A 27,089-nucleotide genomic window follows, 5' to 3' on the forward strand; every position below is an offset into this window, starting at 1 on the left:
CTTTAACCTGGTGTTGTAATACTTCGTACTAGTATGTACAGTCAAGCAAGTTCGTATGTATGAGACGGGAGGATAGAGCAAAATGGAGAGCAAAGGTGAGCTTATGATTGTAGGAGCAGATCTGGGGCGTGATGACCAAAGAACCACCTGTTTCATATGGGCTTTTTCTGTTGCCAATATCTTCTCCTCCTCCCATCTTACCTGCATCATTCTCCCAGTTGTTGACGATACGGCCAACAAGAAAAGAAACAGGAAAAACAAAGGAAAACCAGACAACACAAAAAAAAAGAACAAAAATAATATGGAGCAGATACAAAACAAAAACATGGAGCTGTCCAGTCAGACCTAAAAAAAAAATCAAATCTCACAAGACAGATGGTATACAAATGATTTATGTAGAGCTCCGTTACCAGCCATCTACTCGTGTATGCAGATACATCCGTATAATTGCATCATCTATAACTGACTACTTGGGACACAAAATTTCTCAAATTTTCCCTTGGAAAAGAATACTTTCTTCCAATTAAGGGACTTACGAACGAATCTGTAGAAGGTCTGTTTCTATTTTGTGTCCAGTGTTTCTGAAGATCTGAATGGCAGCTTCGGCTACTTTATCATCCTCCATCTTTAGGCATTGTAAGAGTGATTCATATGTCTCTGAAGAGTGGAAGGAGGTGGGGTGTGTGAATGATAAAACCTGCAGGACAGTAATTGGGAGAACATTCAATTAACATTTTATTCTTTAACACAACACCCTGATTTCTTTTTAATAAACCATCTTGCCGAAATAATTCTTTGTTCAACAAGGTCCTGTATTTTTTTGTTTGCTATGGTGATGAGGGCGTTGCTGTCATATATTGACGATCCCGAGCTGCCCTTGAACCGGGGGGGGGGGGGGGGGGGGGGGGGGGGAGGGCTTGCTAGGCTATTTCAGAGTCAACAATATTGCTATGGCATGCAGGCCAGACCAGATAAGGGTGGTGGATTTCCTTCCCCAAGGACATTAGTGAACCAGATGGGTTTTTCACGACAATTGACAAACTGTCAGCATTATTTTTAATTCCAGATTTCAAATTTCACCAGCTGCCATTTGAACCTGGGTCCCCAAAGCATGACCCTAATCTCTTGATTACCAGTGCAGTGACAATACCACTACCTCCCTGCTTTTACATTGAATTGAATTAGAGAACAAAGAGAAATAAGATCAGTCTGCCAAATTACAAACACACATTTACAATGACACGGTCTTCAGCCTTGGAGGTCTTACACAAATGAAAACGCTGAAACTCAAAATTTAAACAGGTATGAAGAAGTCTGGAGCTTTAGTATCAGAAATATTGTTACGTGAATACCTTAAGCAGCTCCAAGCCTGCCCTGATTGCAGAATCCGGTGTCACACCTTCTTCTTCATCATCTGCGGTCCCTTCTATGGACTTGTTCATCAGTTTCACTAAAGAGCTGCAAAATACACAAAACATCTGCAACTTAATAGTTAAGGCAATTTGAATGAAAACAAGCAAATTTCAGAAATACAGATTGTTCTTTCAACTGTGCAACTTGGGAAGCATTTTCCATGTTTTCCAACTCCTGTGTTTTGTTTGTGTTAAGCCTGCTCTGTAGGGTGTTAGATTAGATAGCCGTGAATCCCATTTTAATCATACTGCATATTAAAAGATGGGCAGATTGACAATAAATCTGATATTTCCGGAAACCCGGAGAATGAAAATAACTGTTCCAAACTCCAATTTTCAGACCGGTCATCTAATAGCCGATAAGACTGTGTTCAATTTTCTTTCAGTTAGGCATGGCAGGAACGCAACTCTCGAGTATATGTCTTGATCCTTAAAAAGTAGTTGCAGGGATGGTCATCCTCAAAGTAGGTGCTCCTGTTTGCCACCACAGGTGCTGCAGCTATAAGAGCCCAAAATAGATCTCTCCACCACAATGAAGGCAACTCTCAATGAGATAGCTGATGAGAATATCAAAAACTTGGGAACACAGTTGCTTCAGCGATTTTCACTCTACCATTTTACTGAATGTTGCATTTACAGTATAATACCAGTGCAAAACAAATGGTTTTGTTCTGATATTAAAGTTGCAGTGTAAATAGAATTCAAACATTCTACAGAAAGTCAGTTGAACCTTGAAAAAAAATAACGACAGAACGACTAACATAATGAACTTTCAATTATTGTGAAACTCGAATGGAATGGAAAATAAAATTAACATATGAATTTGTTATTTAAATAACATCTCTCACTCTTAGCAGTTAAACAGTTTCTTCTGAAAAATATCATGTCCAGATGCTAAAATTAAAAAGCTGCAGGACAAAATTTCATTTTTAAAATGATTTAAGTTCAGTTAATGTTGTGTACAATTTTATTCAATACGGTGATGTGTGCTTTCCTCCTTTTGACCATATCAGTCATAGATTTTTTTTTTTTACAGCACAGGAAGAGGCCCTTCAGCCCATCGGGTCTGTGCTGGCCATCAAACACCTATTCACTCTCATCCCATTGTGTGCTGTGGTGTCTCAAGTGCTCATCCAAATACTTCTTAAATGTTGTGAGGGTTCTCACCATTGCCACCCTTTCACGCAGTGAGTTCCAGATTCCAAACACGTTTTGTTTTCCTCACATATCCTCTAAACCTCTACCCCATATCTTTAATCTATGCCACTTGGTTATTGACCCCTCCCGCTAAGGGGAAATGTTCCTTCCTATCCACCCAATGTCCCTCGTAAGTTTAACACCTCGATCAGGTCCCCCTCAGCCTTCTCTGCGCCAAGGAAAAAAACCCCAGCCTATCCAGTCTCTCACTCCAGCCCAGGCAACATCCTGGTGAATCTCCTCTGCACTCTACAGTGCAATCACTTTCTTCCCATAGTGTGGTGACCAGAACTGCAAACTGTACTCCAGTTGTGGCCTAACCAGCATTGTCATGACGTCATAGAACTGAACAGGTAAGCATCAAGGGACAACAGGCAACCAGAATGCAGCAATGAGAAAGGCGTGGAAATTGGTCAGCAAGAATAAAGTGTAATTGCAACTGTTATATTACCTTGTGTAATATATGTTACTCATTTGCTTCTTGCCAAGATGATCTTAAACTCGATGTTGATTAACACTCGTAGTCTTCTAATTAAAGCAAATCTTTTATTGAGTAACTTTAACAAATAAACTGTAAGTTCGTTCTCTCTCCAATACTTGTACTAGATATTAAATAAACAAGATTGAATAAGAATAAACTATGATTAACTACACCTGCACTCTGTGCTATCTCTCTCTACCGCTGGTCACTAGTCACTTAAACACGAAGAGACGGGAACTCGGCTTAAGCCTGTCTTTTATACCCCTTTCTGGTGCTGCCATCTAGTGCTCACTTAGCTGTTATGTTTATACATTAACCCCTTGTACACACAGATATGCAGATCACCACAGCAACCTGTACCGATGAGACAAAAAAAATAGTGACACTTTCCCAGAGGTCTTTAAAGGCAAAGCAGGCATCTCTGATCAATACTGGTAGAACCGAGCACATGTCTTGTTAGGCAAGGGAATCAAAGATTATCATGGGTAAATGGGAATGTGGAATTCGGAAAATAAACCGATCAGCCATAACCTTATTGAATGGCGGAGCAGGCTCGTGGGGCCAAATGGCCTACCTTAGCTCCAAATTCATATCATATCTATCTCTATCTGATTAAAATAATTTAATTTATATTATCGTTCGAATTATTTTATATTTATTTTGATGGACAAAAAATAAAATCCCTTTTAAATTACTAGTTATTAGATTCACAAAATTCTGTCATGCCGCAGAAGGCCACCATTGGGCCCAATGTGTCTGCATTGCCTCTCCAAATGAGCATCATGACTTGGTGCCATTCCCAACCTTTCCCTGGACTCCTGCACATTTTGTTTCTATTCAAATCATCATTTAAAGCCCTCTTGAATGCCTCAATTGAACCTGCCTCCACCACATTTCCAGGCAGTGCATTCCATTTATTTAATAAATATTTTTATGAAACTTTGCATTTTTACACAGAGCACACAGGAAAAAAAAAAAAGATGAGACGGTAACAGCTTACATTTTGTACCTTTTCTGTGCCCTCCCTCCGCCGCCCCTCTCAGACATAGCTCCATCCACACCCCTACAACCTTGGACATTATCTCAAAGAAGGCTGTCCAGAACCAGACGAGTCTGGGGCATGCCCAGAACACGTGTGCGTGGTTGGCCGGGCCTCCCTGTCACTGTTCAGATTTGTCCTCCACCTTCGGGAGGAACCTGTTCATTTGGGTTCTTGTTAAGCTGCACGAAGCTTAGCCTTGCAAAGGAGGTGGAGCAGTTGGCCCTGTTCAGTGCTTCACTCCAGTGTCCCCAACCTACTTCCATCCCCAACTCTTCCTCCCATTTCTCCCTTGTTCCATCCAGTGGTGAACATGTCCTTCTAAAAGTAATCCATACGTGTCCCCTCAGTTCCCCTTTCCCAGACTGTCTGCTTCCAGTAATTCCTCCAACATTGTGTCTCTCGGGGCTCTCGGGTACCTCCTCGTCTCTTTGCTGAGAACATTTTTGATTTGCAAATGTTGGAGTTCCTGACCACTCGGTAGTTCCAGTCTCTCGGTCAGCTCTTCTGTCGTCTTTAGTCTGTCCCCCGTGTAAAAGTCCCTAACTGTCAGTGTCCCCCTATCCTGCCTCCACCGCTTAAAGGTGGAGTCTAGCATGGCTGGAGGAAATCTGTGGTTGCCGCAGATGGGGCCATGGTGGACACCTTGGTTCGCCCGAAGTGCTGCCTCACCTGGTTCCAGCATCTTAGTGTTGCTACTACCTCTGGGCTGGTTGAGTGTTTTGCTGAAAGGGACGGGAGTGCTGTTATGGTGAGGGAATAGCATTCGTGTTTGGTTCCTTCACCCATCCCCTCATTCTCTTGTCTGCAGCTGCCAAGTGGTAGTATTGCAAGGCTGGGATGGCCAGGCCTCCCATGCGCCTTCTTTTTGCAGTGTTGTTTTCGGGACTCTAGGGTTCTTCCCCACCCACACAAACGGCATAATAATTTTATCTACTGTTTGGAAGAAGGCATTGGGAATGAAGATTGATATGGATCTGAACAGGAAGAGGAATCTGGGCAGTACGCTCATCTTGATCGTCTGCACCCTCCACGCCAGAAAAAGTGGGAGTGCATCTCATCTCTGGAGGCCTTTTTCAACTTCCTCAACCCAACTGGTCAGGTTTCACTGTGGATCCGTGTCCAGTCATGGGCTATGTGGATCCCCAGTTGCGGAATTTGTTTCGGGCAATATTAAATGGTAGGCCCTTCAGCTCTGCCCCTCCCCCTCAGGTTCACCAGGAAAACTTCACTTTTGCCCAGGTTGAGTTTGTAGCCCGAGAAGGCTCCGAACTTTCCCAGAAGCTTCATGATTTTGTTCATGCCACTTTGCGGGTCCGAAATGTAGAGGAGCAGATCATCCACAAAGAGTGAGACTCTCTGCCTCCTCTTCGGACCCTCTCGGGTCTCGCAGAGCGATTGCCAGTGGCTCAATTGGACGAACAGGAGAGGTGACCGCGGGCGTCCCTGCCTGGTGCCTCTGTGCAACTGGAAGCATTTGGAGCTGATGGTGTTGGTCCAAATGCTCGCCTTGGGGACTTGGACCCATGAGGTGACCCCTGTCCCCAGCCCAATACACTCCGGTACCTCAATGAGGTATTTCCACTCGACTCTGTCGAAGGCCTTTTCTGCATCCAGGTAGACGATCACCTCTGGTGTTCTCTCCCCAGGTGGGGTCAGTATCACATTCAGCAGCCGCCTGATGTCCGCAGTAATTGTCTGGTCCTCTGACCACTCCTGGTACTCAGTCCTCCAGTTTCTTGGCCAGGACTTTTTAACGAGTATTTGCATGTCCATATTGAGCGGCGAAATGGGACTGTATGATCTGTTGGCTCTTTGTCTTTTTTGGTGATCAGTGATATGGTGGCCTGTGCTAGCATTGGAGGCAGGGTGCCCCTTGCTAGCTAGTCTGTGAACATCTCCCACAGGTGCGGGGTGAGAGCTGGTGCAAATTTTTTGGACCAGTCGCTGGAAACCCATCAGGCCCCGGCACCTTCCCTGCCTGCATGGAGTTGATACTCTCCATGATCTCTCCCAGTTCTATTGGTGTTGCCAGCACCCTCTGTCTGTTGGCCCCCACAAATGGCATGTCCAGTCCGTGGAGGAACTGTTTCATCCCCGAGTCCCCGTCGGGGGGCTCGGAAATGTACAGTCCCTGGTAGAAGGCACCGAACGCTTTGTTGACCTTTTTTGGTTCGGCTACCAGTCTGCTTCTGCTGAACTTCATCTGTGCAATTTCGTCCGCACAAATTCGACCCCCTCTGCCGAGGTGGTGAAATAATGTTCTTTACTCGGATATGTCACCCAAATTCTGGCTGGGAATAACATCCATAATTTTATACCGTTCTTGTACACGGCCGACTTTGCGTGGTTGAACTTGGCCCTGCACTTTGCCAGGTCAGCCCCAACGTCCTGACGTCCTGATACACCCTTATCCTGTGTCCTTCTCAACTACTCGCTTTAATCTGCCAAGCCCAGGATAAGATCCTTTCTAGATCCTGATACCTGTGTAGCTTGGCGATTAATGGCCTCGGCTGGTCCCAGGACTTGGGTTTTGGTCGGAGTAACCTATGTGCCTTGTCGATGCCGGGCGCGACGGGGTGCACGTGAGGTCAAACGAGAGGGCGAGCAATGGGGCGCACGAGAGGGCCCGCGGGAGGGCGAGCGAAGGGGCACGCGAGAGGGCAATGAGGGGGCACGCGAGAGAGAGAGCGCTCGAGGGGGCAAGGAGGTGGTACACGAGAGGGCGAGCAAGCGGGTACGCGAGAGGGCGAGCAAGGGGGTACGCGAGAGGGCGAGCAAGGGGGTACGCGAGAGGGCGAGCAAGGGGGTACGCGAGAGGGCGAGCAAGGGGGTACGCGAGAGGGCGAGCAACGGGGTACGCGAGAGGGCGAGCAACGGGGTACGCGAGAGGGCGAGCGTTGGGACGTGTGAGACGTGAGAGAAGGGGTGGGTGAGAGGTGGGCGCGTGCCTGTGAGCGAGGTGGGCGCGTGCCTGTGAGCGAGGTGGGCGCGTGCCTGTGAGCGAGGTGGGCGCGTGCCTGTGAGCGAGGTGGGCGCGTGCCTGTGAGCGAGGTGGGCGCGTGCCTGTGAGCGAGGTGGGCGCGTGCCTGTGAGCGAGGTGGGCGCGTGCCTGTGAGCGAGGTGGGCGCGTGCCTGTGAGCGAGGTGGGCGCGTGCCTGTGAGCGAGGTGGGCGCGTGCCTGTGAGCGAGGTGGGCGCGTGCCTGTGAGCGAGGTGGGCGCGTGCCTGTGAGCGAGGTGGGCGCGTGCCTGTGAGCGAGGTGGGCGCGTGCCTGTGAGCGAGGTGGGCGCGTGCCTGTGAGCGAGGTGGGCGCGTGCCTGTGAGCGAGGTGGGCGCGTGCCTGTGAGCGAGGTGGGCGCGTGCCTGTGAGCGAGGTGGGCGCGTGCCTGTGAGCGAGGTGGGCGCGTGCCTGTGAGCGAGGTGGGCGCGTGCCTGTGAGCGAGGTGGGCGCGTGCCTGTGAGCGAGGTGGGCGCCTGCCTGTGAGCGAGGGGAGCGCCTGCCTGTGAGCGAGGGGAGCGCCTGCCTGTGAGCGAGGGGAGCGCCTGCCTGTGAGCGAGGGGAGCGCCTGCCTGTGAGCGAGGGGAGCGCCTGCCTGTGAGCGAGGGGAGCGCCTGCCTGTGAGCGAGGGGAGCGCCTGCCTGTGAGCGAGGGGAGCGCCTGCCTGTGAGCGAGGGGAGCGCCTGCCTGTGAGCGAGGGGAGCGCCTGCCTGTGAGCGAGGGGAGCGCCTGCCTGTGAGCGAGGGGAGCGCCTGCCTGTGAGCGAGGGGAGCGCCTGCCTGTGAGCGAGGGGAGCGCCTGCCTGTGAGCGAGGGGAGCGCCTGCCTGTGAGCGAGGGGAGCGCCTGCCTGTGAGCGAGGGGAGCGCCTGCCTGTGAGCGAGGGGAGCGCCTGCCTGTGAGCGAGGGGAGCGCCTGCCTGTGAGCGAGGGGAGCGCCTGCCTGTGAGCGAGGGGAGCGCCTGCCTGTGAGCGAGGGGAGCGCCTGCCTGTGAGCGAGGGGAGCGCCTGCCTGTGAGCGAGGACAGCGCCTGCCTGTGAGCGACGGGAGCACCTGCCTGTGAGCGACGGGAGCACCTGCCTGTGAGCGACGGGAGCGCCTGCCTGTGAGCGATGGGAGCGCCTGCCTGTGAGCTAGTTGAGCGCATGCCCGTGAGTAAGTTGTACGCGTGCCCATGAGCAAGTTGTGCGCGTGAGCGAGAGCCTGAACCATCGAGAGGTGAGCATGTGCGGGAGCAAGCAAGGTGAGCGTGTTCGTGAGCGAGACATGAGCGTTTGTGTAAGACAGAGAAAGGCAAGTCTCTGACAGAAATGTTAAGAGTTTGTGTGTTGAGATGCAGGAATGTGAGAGTGGGGAGGTGCAGGAGTTTGAGAACATTTGTGTGCATGTGTTTATGAGAGGGAAGTGGAGTTTGTTTGTGTGTGTGTCTGAGACAGAGAAAAAGGGATTTTGGGCATGCCTGTGAGCGAGGGGAGCGCCTGCCTGTGAGCGAGGGGAGCGCCTGCCTGTGAGCGAGGGGAGAGCCTGCCTGTGAGCGAGGGGAGCGGCTGCCTGTGAGCGAGGGGAGCGCCTGCCTGTGAGCGAGGGGAGCGCCTGCCTGTGAGCGAGGGGAGCGCCTGCCTGTGAGCGAGGGGAGCGCCTGCCTGTGAGCGAGGGCAGCGCCTGCCTGTGAGCGAGGGCAGCGCCTGCCTGTGAGCGAGGGCAGCGCCTGCCTGTGAGCGAGGGCAGCGCCTGCCTGTGAGCGAGGGCAGCGCCTGCCTGTGAGCGAGGGCAGCGCCTGCCTGTGAGCGAGGGCAGCGCCTGCCTGTGAGCGAGGGCAGCGCCTGCCTGTGAGCGAGGGCAGCGCCTGCCTGTGAGCGAGGGCAGCGCCTGCCTGTGAGCGAGGGCAGCGCCTGCCTGTGAGCGAGGGCAGCGCCTGCCTGTGAGCGAGGGCAGCGCCTGCCTGTGAGCGAGGGCAGCGCCTGCCTGTGAGCGAGGGCAGCGCTTGCCTGTGAGCGAGGGCAGCGCCTGCCTGTGAGCGAGGGCAGCGCCTGCCTGTGAGCGAGGGCAGCGCCTGCCTGTGAGCGAGGGCAGCGCCTGCCTGTGAGCGAGGGCAGCGCCTGCCTGTGAGCGAGGGCAGCGCCTGCCTGTGAGCGAGGGCAGCGCCTGCCTGTGAGCGAGGGGAGCGCCTGCCTGTGAGCGACGGGAGCGCCTGCCTGTGAGCGAGGGGAGCGCCTGCCTGTAAGCGAGGGGAGCGCCTGCCTGTGAGCGACGGGAGCACCTGCCTGTGAGCGACGGGAGCGCCTGCCTGTGAGCGACGGGAGCGCCTGCCTGTGAGCGACGGGAGCGCCTGCCTGTGAACGACGGGACCGCCTGCCTGTGAGCTAGTTGAGCACCTGCCTGTGAGCTAGTTGAGCGCGTGCCTATGAGCTAGTTGAGCGCGTGCCTGTGAGCTAGTTGAGCGCGTGCCCGTGAGCAAGTTGTGCGCGTGCCCATGAGCAAGTTGTGCGCGCAAGCGAGAGCCTGAACCAGCGAGAGGTGAGCATGTGCGGGAGCAAGCAAGGTGAGCGTGTTCGTGAGCGAGACATGAGCGTTTGTGTAAGACAGAGAAAGGAAAGCCTGTGACAGAAATGTTGCGAGTTTGTGTGAGAGAGAGGAGGGAAGTGCAGGAGTTTGAGCACATTTATGTGCATGTGTTTATGAGAGAGAGGTGGAGTGTGTTTGTGTGTGTGTGTGAGACAGAGAAAGTGGGCTTTTGGTGATGTCTATGAGTATCCAGCTCTATTAATTGAATTTGTGAGCAAACAAATCAGCATCACTCCCGACATGGCTTGTGCTGAATGTGGATGTAATTAATTCACAGAAATAAATACACAAATAAATTTTTTAAAAAAGTAAAACTTAAGCATTTGCTGAATATGAGAACATTTAATTCTATTCTGATCAATGCAGACATAGAAGAATTCGACAATACTTTCACAAATTTGTTTTTGTACGTTTATACCTACTGTGTAAGAAAAATCTTTGCTTTGTGGTTTAACTCCTCAACATAATAAGAATGCTTCTGAGGGTTTTCATCAGTACTCTCAGAAGGTCAAAAATGGTACTGTGGCTGGAAAAGCTGGAAAGCCCTGATCCACATCATTAATATAGATCAGCAAAAGCAAGAGTCTCAATAACGACTCCTGGGGAACACCACTACAAACCTTTCCCCAGCCCTGCAAAATATCCATTGACCATTACTCTCTGCTTCCCATTCTTCAGGCAATTTTGTATCTTTGTTGCCAATATCTCTTTTGTTTCATGAGCAATGACTTTTCTCAAGTTTGTTGTGGAACTATTTTGGATGCCTTTTGAAAGTCCATGTGCAACACATCAACAGAATTACCCTCACTGACCTTTTCTGTTACCTCTTCAAAAGCATGTTAGTTAAACTTGACTTCCCCTTTAGAAATCCATGCCGGCTCTTTCTAATCAAGCCATATTTTTCTATGTGACTCCTAATTCTATCCTGAATAACTGTTTCTAGAAGCTTGCCACCATCGATGTTAAACTGGTTGCTTTGTAATTACTGGGGCGATTCTTACAATTTTCCTTGAACAAGTGCATAACATTCACAACTCTCCAGTCCTCGGGTACCTCCCTAAGTCTAGATAAGTCTGAAAGATTATGACCAACGCCCCTGTAATTTCCATTCTCACATCCTTCCATGTCCCTGCATGCATCTCACCTGGTCCCGGTGCCAACATTGAAGTACTGACAGTCTATTCAACACTTGCTCTTGATCAAGTTTGAACCCTTCAGGGCAGTACGGTGGGGCAGTGGTTATCACTGCTGCCTCACGGTGCCGAGGATCCCGGCCTCGGGTCACTGCCCGTGTGGAGTTGCACATTCTCCCAGGGTCTGTGCGAGTCTCACCCCCACAACCCAAAAAGGCGTGCAGGGTAGGTGAATTGGCTATGTTAAATTGCCCCTTAATTGGGAAAAATAAGAATTGGGTATTCTAAATTTATATTTAAAAAACATTTTGAACCCTCCCAGGGACAGCTTCCTTGCCTGTCACCATGGCCTGGAGAACAACCACCTCCTTTCTATAGACGATCCAAAGTATCAGGCATGCCTCAAGCCCCCGTGTGCAAATTCCCTTTTAGGCCCCTAATTAGCCCTACTTCTTTGACCACCCTTTTACGATTTATATGCAAATAGAAGACTTTGGGATCCCCCATTATGTTAGCTGCCAGTCTTTTCTCTTCATCCCTCTTCGCTTCTCTTCTGCGCTTTTCCATCTCCCCTCTGAACCTTCTGTGTTCCTCTTGGTTCTGAACTGTATTTTTTTACCCGACACCTGTCATGAGCACACTCTTATCTTAATTTCTATCTAATTTTTCATCGAGGGAGCTCAAAATTGTTTTGTCCTATCTTTCCCTTTTCAGGGAATTTACCGTCACTGTGACTGGACCATTTCTGTTTTGAAGGCAGTCCATTGTTCAGCTACAGTTTTTCCTGCCAACCTTTCATTCCAGACTAATCGGTTGAGCTCCGTTATTACTCCATTGAAGTCGACTCTCCCCCGTTAATTATTTCTATCTGGATTGCCTACTATCCTTTTCTATCATGATCCCGAACCTAATATACAATGATCACTAGATGTTCCACACTCACCCTTGGTCTACTTGGCCCATCTCATTTCCAACAACCGGACCCAACAGTGCATCCTTTCTTGTTGAACTGGACGTGTACGGCTGTAGAAAACTTTCCTGAACACAAATAGAGGAATTTTTGCCATCTCCTCCCTTTACATTACCCCAGAGACACTGGGGCAATTTAAAGTTACTTCCCTGCTATAACTACTCTATGATTTTCGTATCTCTCTGCAATTCACACAATAAATATTCCAGTCTTACAGTCAGGATTAACAAACTTTACAAAACTGTTTTACTAAATAACAAAAATATTTTGATAAGCATACCTGATAGCTTCTGAATCGATGTGTACTGGCGCAATCCTCTCCAGTAGGAATTTCACCATTTCCAGGAAGGGGTTAGTGGGCTGCTTGGGATTTGCGAGTTTACGTGTAATTTCTCGCTAATAAAAAGGAAAAGAGCATTGTTTATTAGTAGTTTAATGGTAATGTTATTGGGCGAATAATCCAGAGGCCTGGACAATGTTCCAGAAAGCACAGCAGCTGGTGGAATTTGAATTCAATTAATTAATAAACCTACATTTACAGAAAGGTAGTTTCAATAATGGTGACCATCATCTGCTGGATTGTGATATAAACTTAACACATTCAGGAATTGCTGTCCTTACCAAGCCTGGCCTGTATGTAACTGCAAACCTGCAGCAATGTGGTTAACACTTATTTGCTCTCTGAAATGGCCACTGCGCAGTCTTCACACGAAGAGCACCCTCAATCGTGTTGTGTATCACCACATGGGATAGATTCAGAACAGATTTAGCAGCTCAAAATTAGGCATAGGCATCAATGAGGTGCTGTGTTCCAGTACCAGTAGAATAGTATTCCATCACTGTGATTTCATGGACTGGCATATCAGTCACTCGACCATTCCAGTCAAGGGATAAATTCTGATTCAATGCAGTGTGCAGAAGAGCATTCCAAGAGCACACCAGTTAAAGAGGGGCCAACCTGGGGAAGCTGCAACATAGGATTATATGTATGCCAAACATTAAAAGCCGGATACGACAGAACAAGATGATCCCACAATCAACGGACCAGATCAAAGCTCTGACGTCCTCTGTCATTCAGTTGAGAACGATGGTGGACAATGAAACAATGATCGGGAAGGAGGCTGCTCCACAAATATCCATAAGGTCAATAATGGCTGAGCCCAGGCTGTCAGTGCATAGTATCATAGAATTTACAGTGCAGAAGGAGGCCATTCGGTCCATCGAGTCTGCACCGGCCCTTGTTCAGAGCACCCTACTTAAGCCCACACCTCCACCTTATTCCCGTAACCCAGTAACCGTACCCAACCCAACCTTTTTGGACATTAAGGGCAATTATCCACCTAACCTGCACATCTTTGGACTGAGGGGGGGAAACCCATGCAGACACAGGGAGAATGTGCAGACTTCTGACAGACAGTGACCTAAGTCGGGAATCGAACGTGGGACTCTGGAGCTGTGAAGCAACTGTGATAGCCACTGTGCTACCGTGCGACCCAAGCATAAGGCAAGGCTACCTTGCATAAGGCAAGGCTGTAGCATTTGCAACCGTCTTGAAGCAGAAGTGACAAGTAGATGATACCCCTTGGCCTCTTCTCAAGGTCCCTCCATCACAGACACCAACCTCAGCCAAATTCAACTCCTTATGCAGGATATCAAGAAATGGCCAATGGTATTGGATACTGTAAAGGCTATAGACCCAGGCAATATTCCAGCAAAAGTACAGAAGACTTGTGCGCCATAACTGGCTGTGCCTCTAATCAAGCTATTTCAGTACAGCAACAACACTGACATTCACACCGGTAATATGGAAAATTCCCCAGGAGTCTCCAGTTCGTGGAGAAGCATCACAAATGCATGCCAAATCCAATCCAACCAATCACTGTCTGAAGATTATTTTCAAACAAAGTGGTGAAAGCTATCATTGACAGTGCTTCCAACCAGCACTTGTTCTGCAGCATCCTGCTCACTGGTGCTGAGTTTGGATTTCAATAGGGCCACTTGACTCCTGACCTCATTACAGTCACTCTACCATTGGTCCAAACATGGACATAAGAGCTGAATTCTGGAGGTGAGGCAAGATAAAATGAGAGGAACTGCCCTTGACATCAAGGCAGCATGTGACGAAGTGTGGCATCAGGGCGCTCTAGCAAAAGTCAAAGGGAATTGGGGAAAAATACTGGATGAAGCCACTAGCACAAAGGAAGATGGTTGTAACTGTTGAGCGCCAATCATCTCCGCCTCAGTACATAACTTCAATAGTTCCTCAGGGTAGCTCCCCAAGCACAAACATCTTCAGTTGCATCATCAATGACCTGCCCTCCATCATGAGTTCAGATGTGAGATGCACGCTGATGGATGGCAAGTATTCAGTACCATTCATGATTTCGCAGATACTGAAGCAGTCTATATCTGCATGCAGCAAGAGATGGACAACATTCAAGCATGGGTTGATAGGTGGCAAGTTAATAATTGTGCCACAAATGTGCGAGGAAAGATCATTCCCAATAACAGAGAATCGAATAATTTGGCAGAGTACTCTAATGACGAGACAGGAATGAGATATAGAATCTGGTGAACAGTTGCACCAACAATAATCTCTCCCTCAATGTCAACAAAACGAAGGAGATTGTCATCGACTTCAGGAAGCGTCGTGGAGAACATGCCCCTGTCTACACCAATGGGAATTAAGTAGAAAGGGTTGAGAGCTTCAAGTTTTTAGATGTCCAGATCACCAACAACCTGTCCTGGTCCCCCCATGCCGACACGATAATTAAGCCCACCAACGACTCTACTTTCTCAAAAGACTAAGGAAATTTGGAATATCCGCTACAACTCTCTCCAACTTTTACAGATGCACCATAGAAAGCATTCTTTCTGGTTGCATCATGGCTTAGTATGGATCCTGCTCTGCCCAAGACCACAGGAAATTACAAAAGGTCGTGAACACCCTAGCTATGACTGTAATATTACATTCTGCAGTCTCTCCTTCCTTCCCTATGTACGGTATGCTATGCGTTGTCTGTATAGCATGCAAGAAACAATACTTTTCATTGTATACTAATACATGTGACAATAATAAATCAAATCAAAGATTTTGACCTGACATTCAACAGCATTGCCATCGCGGAATCTCCCAACACCCTGGAGGAGTTAGCACTGATTAGAAACATAACTGAATCATCTGTGTAAATATGGTGGCCACAAGAGGACAGAGAATGGAAAATTCTCTGGCAAACATCTCACCTCCTTACCCCCCAAAGCCTGCCCACCATGAACAAAGCGCAAGTCAGAAGTGAGATGGAATACTCTCTGCCTGGATGGGTGCAGCCCCAACATTGAAGAAGCTTGACTCTACCCAGGACAGAGCAGCCTGCTTGGTTGGCACCTTATGCAACACCTAAACACCCCCACCACTGACATACAGAGACAGCGGTGTGTACCATCTACAAGTTGCATTCACAATGGCTCTTTCAACAGCACTATCCAAACCTATGATCTCTACCATCAAGCTGGACAAGGGCAACAGATGCATGAGAACACTATCACTTGCAAGTTGTTTCCAATTCACATGTCATCCTGACTTGGAACAATATTGCGGTTCCTTCAATGTTGTAGCGACAAAAACCTGGAGGTCCCATCCTAAGTGTACTGTGAAAGAACCCGCACCAGATGGAACCACAGTGGTTCAATATCCATACGTGCCACTTTTAATTGCTTTAATCTGCATTTCACAATAAAAAATATTTTTTTTAATGCTGTTGGTTGTTACTTTCAAACATTCAGGTCATTTCAAAAGCAGAGCAAGAATCTATCACAGGTGTGCACAACATATGGCCCAACAGGTCACTATCCGGGACGCAAGTCACTTTATTGGGAGTTTTCTATAGACCCCCCAATAGCAACAGAGAGATAGAGGAACAGATTGGGTGGCAGGTCTCGGAAAAGTGCAGAAGTAACAGAGTTGTTGTCATGAGAGACTTCAACTTCCCTAATATTGACTGGAACTTCCTTAGTGCAAATGGTTTGGATGGAGCAGATTTTGGCAGGTGTGTATAGGAAGGATTCGTGACTTAATATGGAGATAGGCCGACTAGGGAGGAGGCCATATTGGACTTGGTGCTTGGCAACGAACCAGGCCAGGTGTCAGATGTCTCGGTGGGAGAGCATTTCGGTGACAGTGACCACAGCTCCTTGACCTTTACCATAGTAATGGAGAGGGGTAGGAACAGACAGTATGGGAAGGTATTTACTTGGGATGGGGAAATTATACTGCTATTAGACAGGAGCTGAGGAGCATAAAGTGGGAACAATTGTTCTTGGGGAAATGCACAACAGTAATGTGGGGATTGTTTAAGGAGCACTTGCTGCGGGTGCTGAATAATTCTGTCCCACTGAGACGAGGAAGGAATGGTAAGGTGAAGAAGCCTTGGATGACAAGAGAAGTGGAGCTTCTAGTCAAGAGGAAGGAGGAAGCTTACGTAAGGTTGAGGAAGCAAGGATCTGACTCGGCTCTAGAGGGTTACATGGTAGGCAGGAAGGAACTCAAAAATGGACTGAGGAGAGCTAGAAGGGGGCATGAAAAAGCCCTGGCGGGAAGGATTAGGGAAAACCCCAAGGCGTTCTACATTTGTGAGAAATAAGAGGATGATCAGAGTGAGACTAGGGCCGATCAGGGATAGTGGAGGGAACTTGTGCCTCGAGTCTGAGGAGATGGGGGAGGCCCGAAATGAATACTTTGCTTCAGTATTTCACTAGAGAGAGGGACCTTGTTGCCCATGAGAACAGTGTGAACCAGGTTAATAAGACTCAAACAGGTTGATATTAAGAAGGAGGATGTGCTGGAAATTTTGAAAAGCATCAGGATAGATAAGTCCCTTGGGCCTGACGGGATATGCCCAAGGTTACTACGGGAAGCGAGGGAGGAGATTGCTGCGTCATTGCGGATGATCCTTGCGTCCTCACTCTCCACTGGAGTAGTACCGGATGATTGGAGGGAGGCGAAAGTGGTTCTCCTGGTCAAGAAAGGGAATAGGGAAATCCCTGGGAATTACAGACCCATCAGTCTTACGTCTGTGGTGAGCAAAATATTGGAAAGGATTCTGAGAAATAGGATTTATGATTATTTAGAAAAACATAGTTTGATTCAAGATAGTCAGCATGGCTTTGTGAGGGGCAGGTCATGCCTCACAAGCCTCATTGAATTCTTTGAGAATGTGACGAGATACATTGATGAAGGTTGGGCAGTGGATGTGGTGCATATGGATTTCAGTAAGGCATTTGATAAGGTTCCCCATGGTAGGCTCATTCATAAAGTTAGGGGGCATGGGATACAGGGAAATTTGGCTGTCTGGATACAGAATTGGCTGGCCGAAAGAAGACAGCGAGTGGTAGTGGATGGAAAGTATTCCACCTGGAGGTCGGTGACCAGTGGTGTCCCGCAAGGATCTGTTCTGGGACCTCTGCTCTTTGTGGTTTTTATAAATGACTTGGATGAGGAAGTGGAAGGGTGGGTTAGTAAGTTTGCCGATGACACGAAGGTCGGGGGAGTTGTAGATAGTATTGAGGGTTGTTGCAGGTTACAACAGGACATTGAAAGGATGCAGAGCTGGGCTGAGAAGTGGCAGATGGAGTTCAACCTTGATAAATGTGACGCTATTCATTTTGGAAGGTTGAATTTGAATGCTGAATACAGGGTTAAAGGCAGGGATTCTTGGAAGTGTGGAGCAACAGAGGGATCTTGGGGTCCACGTACATAGATCCCTCAAAGTTGCCACCCAGGTTGATAGGGTTGTTAAAAAGCGTATGGTGTGTTGGCTTTCATTAACAGGGGGATTGAGTTTAAGAACCGCAAGGTTTTGCTGCTGCTTTATAATACTTTAGTTAGACCACATTTTGGAATATTGTCTCTTGTTCTGGTCGCCTCATTATAGGAAGGATGTGGATGCTTTGGAGAGGGTACAGAGGAGATTTACCAGGATGCTGTCTGGACTGGAGGGCATGTCTTATGAAGAAAGGTTGAGGGAGCTAGGGCTTTTCTCACTGGAGCGCAGAAGGCAGAGAGCTGACTTGATGAGAGGCATGGATAGAGTGGATAGCCAGAGACGTTTCCCCAGGGTGGAAATGGCTGTCACAAGGTGATTGGAGGAAGGTATAGGGAAGATGTCAGGGGTAGGTTCTTTACACAGAGAGTGGTTGATGCGTGGAATGCACTGCCAGCAGAGGTGGTGGAGTCAGAGTCATTAGGGACATTTAAGCGATTCTTAGACAGTCACATAGACAGCAGTAAATTGAAGGGGTGTAGGTTAGGTTGATCTTGGGTTAGGATAAATGGTCGGCACAACACCGTGGGCTGAAGGGACTGTACTGTTCTATATACTATGTTCTAAGTCTCTCTGCCTGGTCTGCAGAGTAAATATTCAAAACACAGTTAAGTGCAAGTGTTGGAAAACAATGGTAGTTTCATGGGAATTAGATTTGTGTTGGTAAACATTAAAATTAAGATGAGTTTTAAGCGTGTTTCATCTAATGTTTGTGTGCCTGGAAGGGTAAAACCTAGAGTTAAGATTCACGTTGGCCAATGGTGTTTGTATGTGTGGGGGTCGGTTAAGTTCCAACTGTGATTCTATTGTGCTTCGAGAAGACCAAGGTGTGATGAGTAAACAAACGAGCAGTAGTTGCTTAGCAATTGGGGCATTGTACGGTAAAGGCACTTTTAAATTTCAGTTTAGCTGGTTTGATTGCAGCGGAATATAGGTACTGAGAGAGAAGGCAGCTCTCAGGGAGTTCTACTAGAAGCTGTTGGTTTAAGAAGGCTAAAGAGGGAACATCTCTCAGCCTTGCTAGAAGAAAAGTCATACTATGGAATAACGGTTAAGAGAACAGATGCTGAAAATCTCAAGTTCAGCAAGTTAAGAAAGCAGAGAAATTAAGAGATGTTGACAAGAAACCTGGAGTTAATGAAACAGAGGAATCTGGGAACAAGTTCAGTAAAGGCACAGAGAGTTGAAAAGACATTGGATTGCGAGATGCCAAAAAGATATCTGCAGTGCTGCTATAGTTGTGAGCAATTACTACAGTTTAGGAGGCATTATTTGAAATAATTGTGGAAATCGGTTGTTGGATCTCGGGAGTTTGTGTAAAAGACTTTACGACAAAGAAAACATGAAGGGAGAGGTGTAAAATCTGAAAGTAAAACCTTGATGCAAGCAGCGGAGGGGGGGAAAGCGTAATTTAGAAATTGAGAATTCTGAAAACGGAATTTGAAATCACTAGGGTGGAAGCCAGGGCTCAGTGAGACAAGGTGGCTCGCAGTTTAAGAATCATCTGAGGGGCTTTTGAGTTCAGAGGGGAGTGTGTCTTACCACAGTTACCTTGTGTGCTTAAAACGGATTTTGTGCATTAATGAGACATTTATGGCTTAAGAGGTACTTTGTATTCAGTGCTAATTTTAAAATCTATGTTAATTTATTCAGGTAATGGCAGAGCAAAGGAGTATTGTATAATAATCCAACTTATGTTCAATAAACATTTTTTTCTTATTGTTAAAACTAATTAGCAGTCCTGTGATTCTGTTCCTCCACGATTTATAAAAAAAAGTGAAAGTTATGGTCTTTTAAGCCAGGGTTCCATTCTGAGATCAGTTAGAACTTCAACTGGAATCATATAAGCAAGTTAACGATTCAGAAAGGAGCTGATACTCCAATCAGGTTGTTTCTCTCATATTTGTGAGCCGATCAGCACCAAATGTGGGAGAGAAAGAGTATCTGATTGGAGGCCTGAACACAAGTGGCGGTGAGTCTGCTAAAGGGAAACAGAGGCTGTTGTGGTGGGATATGAACGGGGAGAGAGAGACTGCCTGAAACTTGGGGGGGGGGGGGGGGGGGGGGGGGGGGGGGGGAGGAGAAGGTCTTACAAAATTTGCTAATCAACCCTCAAAGTGAGGGGAAAGTTGAAACATGGTCCCTCACTTGCAAAGATTGGACAAGCCTGTTCTAATCAGAACTAATTTGATCGGCTGGTGGACGTTCTGGTTTAATCATACCTTCTCAAGGCAAGGTTTGAGAATATCAGCAGAAAACTGCAATTTGTAGGTTTCAAAATTAATTTACGGGATATGGCTGTCGCCGATTAGGCCAGCACTTATTGCACATCTGTAATTACCTTTCAGAAGGTGGTGGCGAGTTGCCTTCTTGAACCGTTGCAGTCCCAGAGGTGTAGGTACGCCCATTGTATTGTTGGGGAGGGAGTTCTCGGAATTTGCCCCAGTGACAATGAAGGAACAAACCTTCTCACTTTGAGGACAGTACCGTAGCACAGCGGTTAGCACAGTAGCTTCACAGCTCCAGGGTCCCAGATTCGATTCGCAGCTTGGGTCACTGTCTGTGCGGAGTCTGGATGTTCTCCCTATGTCTGCGTGGGTTTCCTCCGGGTGCTCCGGTTTCCTCCCAGTCCAAAGATGTGCAGGTTAGGTGGATTGGCCATGCTGAATTGCCCTTAGTGTCCAAAAATAGGTGGGTTTACTGGGTTAGGGTGAAGGCATGGGCTTGGGTGGGGTGCTCTTTCCATGGGCCGGTGCAGAATCGATGGGCAGAATGGCCTCCTTCTGAACTGTGAATTCTCGGATTCTCGGAACTGCAATATATTCCCAAGTCAGGTTGGTGAGTGATTTGGAGGGGAACCTTCAGGTGGTGTAGTTACCAAGTATCTGCTGCTCTTGTCCTTGTAGATGGCAGTGGTCATGGGTTTGGAAGGTGCTGGCTATGGAATCTTGGTGAGTTACAGCAGTGCATCTTGTTGATATTAAAAACTGCTGGCACTGTTCGTCGGTGGTGGAGGGTTTAAATGTTTGTGGAAAGGGGAGCAATCAAATGGACTGCTTTGATCTGGATGGTATCGAGCTTCTTGACTGTTGCTGAAGCTGCACGAATCCAGGCAAGTAGAGGAGGCAGATGGGGGGGGTGGGGTCCAGGAGGTAAGTAAGATTCCTAGCCTTTGACCTGCCCTGGTAGCAACAGTATTAATGTGGCTAGTCCAGTTCATTGCCTGCCACTTGTATGGCACAAATCTAACTTGCCACTTGTCAGCCCAAACCTGGATATTGTGCAGGTCTTGCTGCATTTGGACATGGACTGCTTCAGTATATGAGGAGTCACGAATGGTGCTGAACATTGTGCAGTCATCCGCAAACATCCCCACTTCTGACCTTATATGAAAAAGAATACAGCACAGGAACAGGCCCTTCGGCCCTCCAGGCCTGCGCGGACCATGGTACCTGCCTGAACTAAAACCGTATGCACTTACGGAGTCCGAATCCTTCCATTCCTACCCCATTCATACATTTGCCTAGATGCCCCTTAAATGCCGCTATCGTACCTGCTCCCACCACCTCCCCAGGCAGTGCGTTCCATATATTTACCACCCTCTGTGTAAAAGAACTTGCCTCGCACATCAGTTCTAAACTTTTCCCCACGCACTTTAAACCTATGATCCCGAGTACTTGACTCTCCTTCCCTAGGAAAGAGCATCTGACTATCCACTCTGTCCATGCCACTCAATCTTGTAGACCTCTATCAGGTTACCCCTCAATCTCCGTCGTTCCAGTGAGAACAGACCGAGTTTATCTAACCTCTCCTCATAGCTAATGGCCCTCCATACGAGACAGCATCCTAGTAAACCGCTTCTGTACCCTCTCCGAAGCATCCTCATCCTTCTGGTAGTGTGGTGACCAGAATTGTACACAATATTCCAAATGAGGCCTAAGGTCCTGTACAGCTATTATATTCAGTGACCCGACCGATGAAGGCCAGCATGCCGTGTGCTTTCTTGACCACCTTATCCACATGCATTGCCACTTTCAGTGATTGGTGGACATGCATGCCCAGATCTCTCTGCCTGTCAGTACTCACAAGGAATTCTACCATATACGATGGAAGGGAGGTCATTGATGAAGCAGTTGAAGATGGTTGGGCATAGGACACTACCCCGAGGAACCCCTGCAGCAATGTCCTGGAACTGAGATGATTGACCTCCAACCACCTCAACCACCTTACTTTTTGCGAGGCATGACTTTAACCACCGGAGAGTTTTCCATTGATTCTCATTGCATCCAGTTTAGCTAGGGTTCCCTGATGCTATACTCTTGATGGATGCTGCCTTGATGTCAAGGGCAGTCACTCTCACCTCTGGCACTCAGCTCCATTGTCCATGTTTGAAGCTGTAATGAGGTCAGGAGCGGAGTGACCCTGACGGAACCCAAACTGAGCATTGGTGAGTTGGTTATTGCTGACTAAGTGCCGCTTGATAGCACCGTGGATGACTCCTTCCATCACTTTGCTGATGAAGAAGAGTCCTCAGGGGCAGTAATTGCCTGGGTTGGATTTGTCCTGTTTCTTGGTACAGGACACACCTGGGCAATTCTCCAAATTGCTGGGTAGATGCCAGTTTTCTAGCTGTACTAGAACAGCTTGGCTTGGGGTGTGGCAAGTTCCAGAGAACAAGTCTTCAGTACTATTGCCGGAATATTGTCAGAGCCCATAACCTTTGCCCTTTGCAGTATCCAGTGCCTTCAGCCGTTTCTTGATATCACATGGAGTGAATCGTATTGGCTGGAGACTGACATCGGTGAAGCTGGGGACCTCCAGAGACCACCGAGATCATCCACTTGGCACTTCTGGCTGAAGATTGATGTGAATGCCTCAGTGTTACCCTTTGCACATACGTGCTGGGCTCTCTATCAGAGGATGGGGATACAACTCCAGTGAGTTGTTCAATTGTCCATCACCATTCACAACTGAATGTGGCAGAATTGCAGAGCTTAGATCTGATGCGTTCATTGTGAGATCGCCTAGCTCTGTCTATTACTTACGGCTTATGCTGTTTGGCACACATGTCCTGTGTTGTAGCTTCACCAGGTTGACACCTCATTTTTCTGTATGCCTGATATTGCTCCTGGCATGCTCTCCTGCATTGAACCAGGGCTGATGCCCTGGTTTGGTGGTAATGGTAGTGGGGGGATATGCCGGGCTATAAAGTTGCAGGCTGTAGTGGAGTACAATTCTGCTGCTGCTGATGGCCCACAGCACCTCTTGGATGCCCAGTCTTAAGTTGCTAGGTCTGTTCGAATGCTATCCCATTTAGCACAGTGGTAGTGCCACACAACACGATGGAGGGTATCCTCAATCTGAAGACAGGACTTCGTGTTGGGGGTAGGAGTGTTTGTAGAGTCAGAAACCATCAATTAGGCCATACCTTCACCCACTTTTTTGTACAAAGTTGAACAAAAAAGTGAAGCGAATCATTGGTTTCCATGAGTCAATATGATATGTTTAATATGTTGATGTTGAACATGAACAAGTTCCTTTCAAATTTAGATCTTCCTTAAAGGAACTTTGAAGCATGCCTAATCATTGTTTTAAGCAAAGGTTTATTTTCTTTGCAACCAATGGCATTTTATTTTATTTTGAGATGCCACGAGTGTATATTCTCCAGTGTGAATCCAGTAACCATATATGTTTGATCTTTCTGGTCCATGTGATTGTGGAATCACGAATGCTTTGAAAATAAAATGGTGAGTAGGTTGAAGAGAACCGATATTCTTGTTAATTTTAAACAAAAGTGACTTAAGTTTCACATTCAGAATAGGAACAAACTTTCAATAAACATCCCAAATCAGCATTTGTTGGGAAAGAAGGAGACACAGATTGAGTGTGGGGTGAAAAAAAGTGTGGTGAGGGAATACACATGGCCAAATTTTGTCATCAAAATAATAGTGAGGCTAATGGCGATTGCTGTTATTTATATCTATCTGGTACAGCAAATTCAGGCGAAGGACAGGTATGTCGATAAATGTGCATATCTTAATGCTTGTGTCGGAGTTGCATCACTGCATGACAAACTTTGTAAAAATGGCATCTCGCTGTCTCTTAATGCAGTACTGCATTAAAGTGACAGATGTGAACCAAATTGATCATAGATACTTGGGTTTCTAATGATAAGCAGAAGTACTCTTTTAATGATGTGATAAGTTTATGATTGCCAATCAATCTCTGGCACTGAAAATTAACAATTACAAATGTGACGATCTGGTCCCTTCAGTTTATGAATTATTTTAGAAGATCTATAAAATGTTAACGCTGTAATTTTCCATTTATTTGTACTTCACCTTTCTGCCACTTTCCTTTCTCATAATCAAATCTTTTGTTGCCCTTTTCGTCTGATCTGACATTGAATTCACCCTTTTCAGTTTGTCAGCTGTTTCTTTTCCGATCCTTAAACCTCACCGGTTATGGTGATGTCTAATGGTTGCATCGTTCACTCAGATCGCAAATTATCTGTTTACACTTCGAGTAACTTTGTGGGTAAAAACCTTTTCAGCTGAAGGATGTTGGAGCAAATCTAACTAACGACATCACATTACGTGCCCTGCCACAGCAAAATCTGGCCACTGTGCTACAAAATTTACAGCATCGAAACAGGATATTTGGTGCAACATGTCTGTGCTGCGTTCATATTTCACACAAGCTTCCTCCCACTTTCATTCATCTCACCCCCATCAAGTTACCCTTCTATCCTGTCCCCCCTCATGTACTTAACTAACTCCCCTTTTCACAGTAACTTCATTGCAGTGTTAATGCAAGCCTACTCGTGACACTAATGAAGATTATAAATATTATTATAAAGCATCTTATCATTGATAAAATAGTATCTTATCAATGCATTTAATAACAGACAATTTCCACATATAGTAATAATGTTCCCTTACCACACAGATTTCTGCTTGTTTACACGAACATGCTGGGCTAATCAGCAGCTCCAATTGAGTCCGCAGCCTCTCATCATCACCGAGGACCTGGTTAAACTTCTTCATGAAATCTTGTGCTTTTCCTGGGTCGGGCAAATTTTCTGCTCGCAGACATAACAAATTTGTATATAGCAGTTAATGCCCACTGCCTACAGCAGCCAGAATTATTTAAAAACATTATTCAGCATTTCCAAAATCCAATTTAGTTTGTCAATAACTCTAATCTCTGCATCTATAAATGTCAAAGAGGTAGGTTACTTACCCTTAAGCGAGTCACCTTTGCTCTTCCAATTAAGTTATCTTTCACATACCAGGGAAATTAAACGAAGAAATCACAGGGATGCTTGTCCCTTCAAGAAACTTTTCAAATGAAACCAGTGACCTGCCCTGCCATGCCCTAAAGTGGTGTTGCCCTGCTGTTGGTATCTTCATTTTTTTCCCCGCGAGTTGGTAAAGTAACACAAGTTAAGCAATGTCAGCACAAGGCTGAATTTCACCCAAGCGGGACGCATTCATTTGTAAGTTTTTTTTTTGTTTTGTTGAAAAAGCAGGTTGTCAGCAAAGTCAATAGCATGGTCAACTAACTACAATGATACTTAAAAGTTTAAATATTTCTAAAATTAAAATGAAAACAAAGCAGGCGTATACACCATCAGCAAATAAATTGAAGAACTTAGATGGGGCCTCCAGACCAAGGTCTAGAGGGAAGGTGGGTGGGAAATATGATTTGTGGAAGGTAACTGCTAGAAGAATGATTGCTAGACTGAAAGGAGGACACTCCAATTTTGTTCTTCAGTTATTATTCTCCACATACCATGGGTAACTCTCGTAAAATAATCTCTCTCCGGAAGAAAATGCTCTCTCGGAGTATGATCTAAAACAGTACTGAAAGCTTTGTCAAACTGCAGGTACTCGGCCAACTATCAGCTAAGGCACTTTTTAAAGTTCAACAAACAAAGTCAATTGCCGAGTGAAACGATCCATACCAGCGGCGTCCTCAATGTACTATATAGGTACAGTAGACTGTCAGTTGGTAACAGGTATGCCCAGAACTACATCCCTTTGGACAATTTTCACATTTGTTTTGGAGCAAGACTGATAATCAAATCATCGTGGGCAAGTAGACAAATTAACATAGCCTCAATGCTGCCTTCACAGATTCAGAATACTCCCACCACTCGAGAACATTTAAGGACAACTTGCAAGATCTTACAAAATGTTGCTGTGCGAAAATAAAGGCTGACTTTTGTGTGGTTTCAGCCACAAAGTATAACTGTGATGTGACCATTTTCAATGGACTAACCACCACCAGGTCACCTAATACCTAAAAATCTCTTACATATACAAGGAAGACCTGCAATCCAAATCCGACCAAAGCAAAATCTTGGAACATACACTTTTCCAGGTTAATAACCACCTCTCAAAAAATCCCTGCGTTTTCCAAATCAGCATGTGAGCCATTGGGCAGCCTTTTAAATGAGAGGTCTATACCTTCTTGCTGTGTTGATAGACATAGTTTTTCTGGCTTCAAAGCCAATCTGAAGTACATCAACTTACTGATACTTCTGATGTGAAGCAGATTTTTAATTCTCGGGTGATCAGCTAGCTTCCAAAAAGTATATTTGATCTGGAAAACAGTTTTCAATGCCCAAGTGTGGTTTTCTAACAGGTATACGAAGTGATTAGAGCAACCACTCAAGCTTGCACTGTAATACTCAACGTTTTAAGATGTAGTTTGCTAAAATGGAAGGATTTTATTTAGCTAAATTGAAAGTTCAACACAACTGTCTGAGAGGATTCCTAAAACTTGAGGCACAGACACAAATGGTTATCATAGAATCGTAGAAGTTACATCGAGAAGCAGAGGTAATAGATTGATTTGCTGTGAAAGTCAGGTACTTGAACATTTTCCTTTAAATTTACTCAGAATGATGATTTCTATGGTCTTTGTGCTACATAAAATTACATTCATGCTCGCACTTGTATTCTATTCAAAGCAATGATTGCAGTTACAGTTTATATTCTCTGCTGAGAAACTCACTGACTTGTCTACTTAGTTGTTTTTGTTACTCAAACAGTAAACTAACAAAACAGAATGACAAATATGTGACATGATCTGGTATCCACACTGACAGTCAAGGTAACATCACTGGTCAAGTGCCTATAAGAACCTCAAAGGTGGTTAACAAACAGTGAAGACCAGGGGTTCCTAAACTGACATTATTTTTATATGTCACAAATTTGCAATGATAGCTAATGCGAATAATAATGTAAAGTCATGGAAGATTATTCAAAAATATTCCTCAGATTTTCCTGTAAGGATAACTAAACTTAGCAATGGTATGTGGAACACAACAGATGAAAAATTGATCCTATTTATATTCATTCATGTTTGCTGTTGTCAGCCAAGTAGAGCATCTCACAGGAGAGAAGTATTCTTCTTTGGCAGGAAAAGAACTTATCGAGCCTCGTTGCCTTCCCAAAATTGTTAGATT

The 27,089-nt window shown here is 46.5% G+C and overlaps 1 protein-coding gene across 4 annotated transcripts in view; it reads right to left on the reverse strand.

Moving 5' to 3' along the window:
- pds5a (PDS5 cohesin associated factor A) overlaps positions 1–27,089 on the reverse strand; it is a 326,590-nt gene that overhangs the window by 113,145 nt on the left and 186,356 nt on the right. For all 4 annotated transcript variants that reach the window (XM_072496600.1, XM_072496598.1, XM_072496601.1 and 1 more), the window contains exons 16-19: positions 24,556–24,695; positions 12,076–12,191; positions 1,353–1,458; positions 537–697 (exon numbers count right to left, since the gene is read on the reverse strand). In XM_072496600.1, the coding sequence (XP_072352701.1) occupies positions 537–697; positions 1,353–1,458; positions 12,076–12,191; positions 24,556–24,695 (523 nt within the window). The remainder of the gene's footprint in view (positions 1–536; positions 698–1,352; positions 1,459–12,075; positions 12,192–24,555; positions 24,696–27,089) is intronic.

This window comes from Scyliorhinus torazame, chromosome 3, assembly GCF_047496885.1.
Source record: "Scyliorhinus torazame isolate Kashiwa2021f chromosome 3, sScyTor2.1, whole genome shotgun sequence".
Classification (NCBI taxonomy): Eukaryota; Metazoa; Chordata; class Chondrichthyes; order Carcharhiniformes; family Scyliorhinidae; genus Scyliorhinus; species Scyliorhinus torazame.